Source organism: Malaclemys terrapin, chromosome 12 (assembly GCF_027887155.1).
Source record: "Malaclemys terrapin pileata isolate rMalTer1 chromosome 12, rMalTer1.hap1, whole genome shotgun sequence".
NCBI lineage: Eukaryota > Metazoa > Chordata > Testudines > Emydidae > Malaclemys > Malaclemys terrapin.
In genome coordinates, this window is record NC_071516.1 from 40,333,071 (window position 1) to 40,337,878 (window position 4,808).

Sequence of the window (4,808 nt, forward strand, 5' to 3'; positions counted from 1 at the left end):
GTTTGTATAGAACTGAGCACAATAGGGTCCTGGGCCATGACTGGGGCTCCTACGTGCTACCCTAATAAACATAATAAATAACCATTATCATATAAGCAGGAAAACTGGTTAGAGTATTTTCCTTCCGTTCAATTTTGATGGAAATGCTGATTGTTTACCAAAAAAACTGAAAACCTAACTTTTTCTGCTGAAAATGGAAAAAATATTTTGGCCAGAAAACAAAACAAAAGAAAGAAAGAAAGAAAGAAAGAAAGAAAGAAAGAAAGAAATTCAGCAAAACACTGTTTAACATCCCCAAAATATTACTGCAAAAACAATTTCTGGACAATTTTTTTAGCTTTTCCAAATAAAGTTTTAAAAATTTTGAGGAAAGCAGACAATTTGTCAATTTTTTTCCTGTAGTCAAAATCACAATTTTCCTTCCAAAAAGGTTTTGGCAGAAAATGTTTGACCGGCCCCAATGATGAAGGGTAAGCAGAGAAATCTCATGTGGTTTTAGAAAGGTGGCTGCATCGCGGCTGTTTTTTGTGCCATCGACACAAAAGACCCAGCAGTATCTCCCTTGACTCAGTCATTTAAATGTTCCTCACAGATGCAGTCACAGGATACAGAGCCTTGACCTGAAAAGGTACAAATATGAGCAAGCATCTCCACTTCACAAGGACCATGTTCTTCCAGATGAGATTGTGGCATCTGCACATCCCTCTGTAGATACCTGGGCTCTTTATGAAGAGAATCCTAGTTCTGAAGAAAACTCAGAGAGATTAAACTGAGCTGTGGGACCTTAATACTGGTCATGAAACCCTGAGAAATAAGAGGTCATCACTTCAAGCTGCAAACATCTAGGAGCTTCAGGTAAGCGCTATCCCCCTACTGCTCCTGGTTAGCAATGATTTTACTCCCTCCATTCAGGGCTCTCAATCGTTATTAGGTTTTTTATTGATTTAGATTTTTAATTTGTCTCAACCCCTCCTTATTTTGCATTAAACAACCTATTGTAGTCTATATACTATTCTATATAGGTTCTTATACCTCACTCATCACTGTTGTAGCTATTAGAAGTGACGGCTTGATTCTCCACTGCTTTCTGATATGTGTAGTCATTTACACATGTGTAAAGTGACTGCCTCATCTCCCATCTCCATTTCATCTCCAAGCTCATTGAACATGGTGTCTGCAATCACTGACTGGAATGCCTCTCTTCCAATACTATCCTAGACCATCTCCAATCTGGCTTCCATCCATTGCACTCCACTGAAACCCCTCTCACCAAAGTCTCTAACTGCCACTTCCTAGCCAGATCTCACAATCAGTACATCATCATTATCATCATCATCCCCTTCGACCTGTCAGCCACTTTCAAAAGCATTCACCATGCTCTTCTTGAAATCTTGTTCTCCATTGGCGTCCTTGCTCTGTCCTCTTCTGGTTCCCCTCCTACCTCTAATCACACCTTCAGCATGTCCTTAAAGGATCTCGCTTATCTGCTCTTCAGCTTTCTGTGGGGGTACCACAGGGTTGCGTCCTTGGTCCCCTTCTCTCCACCTTCTCTCATCATCTCACAACTTGATAACTGCAACATCCTTCTCTATGGCTTGGATAAATGCAGTCTTTTCCCACATATATACATTCAGAATGATGCTATTAAGATCATTCTTCCAGCCTGTCACATTGACTATGGCATGCCTCTCTTTGCATCCCTCCCTTTCTCTGTTGCATTGAACATAAGTTGCATGTCTTCACTTTGAAGGCCCAACACAGTCTATCCTCACCTCACCTATAAGCTCTTATTCACCATTCATATATCGACTCCCACCTCCAATTGACCCACGCTACCATTTTTCATTGCCCACTCCTGGCTCTCACTCTTGTGTCCTCTTCATTAGACAACTTCCCTCTTAACTTTCCTCTTTGAGATAGCTAAAAGGGCAATCAGTCAATCAAGCTTCACTTTACCTACTGAAGCTGAGGTGGCCATGTCTGAGATTGATAAAATCCCTTTTATTATCACTGGGTTTCTCTAAAATATCATGGCCAATAATGAGGGCAAAACTAAAACACTTTATTCCAATTTTTTGTTCCATGAATGTACACCTAACTCAGTAAAGGCCTCTGGACTAGTGTGAATCCAGTCCCATCAACTCCACTGGCAGAAACTCTCATTGACATCTGACCTAGTCTCTGCATAAAACTGGGGGTGGGCTGTCAAGACTAGATTGAAGGGTGCAAGATGGAGGGGAGAGGCAGCACCTATCCTGTTTTGAATCAAATTCATCAGGTTAATTAAACACAGCTACAGTTTGGTGTTGATTGAGACACGTCTGCCTGATTTGGTCACCTGCTTTCAAAAGTCAGCAGTTTTCACTGAATGAATTCCATCACTTCAACCAGGATTCTAATATTAACAGGCCAATGACTAGCAGGGGGGAATGGAGGAATCAAATGCAATTTAGGCTTTCATAAACTCATAGACATTATTGATAGAAGGTACCATTGTGATCATCTAGTCTGACCTCTGCACATTGTAAGCCAGAGAACATCACCCACCAATTCTTGGAATGGGATTATAACATCTGGCTGAGTTACTGAAGTACTCAAATCTTGACCTAGACTTCAAGTTATGGAGGATCCACCATTTACTCTAGTTCAAACCAGTGATGATGTTTGCCCCATGCTGCAGAGGAAGGCAACCTTCCTGACCCCAGATACGTCAATCAGATAGATCCTGAGCATGTGGGTGAGAATTCTATGGGAAAGAATTCTCTGTAGTAACTCAGAGCCCTCCCCATCTAGTGTTCCATCACTAGCTATTGCAGATATATGTTAATAGCATGCACTGATGGTTACATGGTATTGTAGGCAATCTCATCATACCATCTCCTCTATAAATTTATCAAGCTCAGTTTTGAAACAATTTAGGATTTTTGCCCCTCAGCTACTCCCCTTGGAAGCCTATTCCAGAACTTCACTCCTCAGATGATTTGAAACCTTTATCTAATTTCAACCCAAACTTATTTACGGCCAGTTTATATCGACTTGCTCTGGTGCTAACATTGTCCCTTAGTTTAAATAACTGTTCACCCTCCCTGGTGTTTATCCATCTGATGTTTTTTATAGAGATCAATCATATTTGCTCTCAGCCTTCATTTTGTTACCCTAACCAAGGCAAGCCCCTTAATATTCCTTTTGTAAGGTAGATTCTCCATTCCTCAGATCTTCTTAGTACCTGGTACTGGGACTTGGGCACAAATCTGCCTTTGCAAATCAACTTATGGGTGCCTATGTCTATTAGAATGCATTGGAATTGCAGCCTCAGATGATAACATTATATTAAAGTTTAATGCTATGGCACTCGCATTATATTGTCCTATTTGTTTAACTAGATACATCCTATGGCAGATGGAGAGTGGAGAAATCAAACGTCCATCACAGAATTTATCCTCCTGGGATTCGGTAACCTCTCTGAGCTGCAGACCCTGCTCTTCCTGCTGTTTCTTGTAATCTATATTGTGACCATGGCTGGAAACATCTTCATCATTGCTCTTGTTGTGGCTGATCAGCATCTTCACACCCCCATGTACTTCTTCCTGGGGAACTTGTCCTGCTTGGAGACCTGCTACAGCTCCACCATCCTGCCCAGGATTCTGACCAGTCTCCTGACTGGGGACAGAACCATTTCATTTAGCAGGTGTTTCATGCAATTTTATTTATTTGCTTGCCTGGCCGGTACCGAGTGTTATCTCCTCTCTGTGATGTCTTATGATCGGTATTTAGCTATATGTAAGCCACTGCATTATGCTGCCCTTATGAATGGCAGGTTCTGCCTCCAGCTAGCAGCTGGATCATGGATAAGTGGATTTGTGACTAACTCCGTAACAATATTTTTCATGTCACAATTAACTTTTTGTGGTCCCAATGAAATTGACCACTTCTTTTGTGATTTCACTCCTATCATAAGACTCTCCTGCAGTGACTCTCATTTAATGCAACTTGTGGCTTTCATTCTGGCTTCCATATATACACTGCCTCCTTTTATATTAACTCTGATGTCCTATATTTGTATCATGATAACCCTCCTGAGGATCCATTCCAGCATAGAAAGGCAGAAGGCCTTTTCCACTTGCTCCTCTCACCTCATTGTGGTGACAAGTTTCTATGGAACCCTGATCATTGTCTACATGCTGCCAGATGTCACCATGCTGAGAGACCTACACAAACTGTTCTCTGTTTTCTACACAGTCCTGACTCCCCTGGCCAATCCCCTCATCTACAGTCTGAGAAACAGAAAGGTCAAGGAGGCCCTGAGAAAAGCCCTCAGGAAATGTTTGGCCTCACAAGAATCCAGAAATTCCAAGCAATTTTTGTAAGGAAAATTAAAACAGTGTGAATCTGTGTTGTTTCAGAGCAACAGCTGGTGGGTTCTGGAGCCTCACCTGCTCTGGCTTATTGTCTAATCCTGGAAGGAAGAGAGCACATTTTGGGGTTATGGGTAGATTATAACTCACACTCGGACTTGGGCTTCCTGCTCCTTCTGTTGGGATGTTTTTCTCATCTGCAGCAATGAAACTCCCATGACACACCACATCCTCTCTCCAAGAAATGAAACTGATGCATCATGGGAGATGTAGTCTCACCACTAACCCAGCCTGCAATGTGCAATGGGAGCATGAGCAGGGCCTACTCCAGGCCTGGGGCAGTCAATAGAAAGGGGTGGCACTCCGTCCTCTATTGGGGTGGCACTTCCGGGTCTTCAGCAGCACTTCGGCGGCGGGTAAGTCGGTCACTACGCTTCTGGCATCAATTCGGCA

The 4,808-nt window shown here is 42.4% G+C and overlaps 1 protein-coding gene across 1 annotated transcript; it reads left to right on the forward strand.

Moving 5' to 3' along the window:
• The first annotated feature begins 3,389 nt into the window (after positions 1–3,389).
• Positions 3,390–4,367, forward strand: LOC128846021 (olfactory receptor 6B1-like). Its single transcript, XM_054045110.1, has one exon. The coding sequence runs from the start codon at positions 3,393–3,395 to the stop codon at positions 4,365–4,367; it is 975 nt and encodes a 324-aa protein (XP_053901085.1). The 5' UTR covers positions 3,390–3,392.
• Positions 4,368–4,808: the final 441 nt, after the last annotated feature.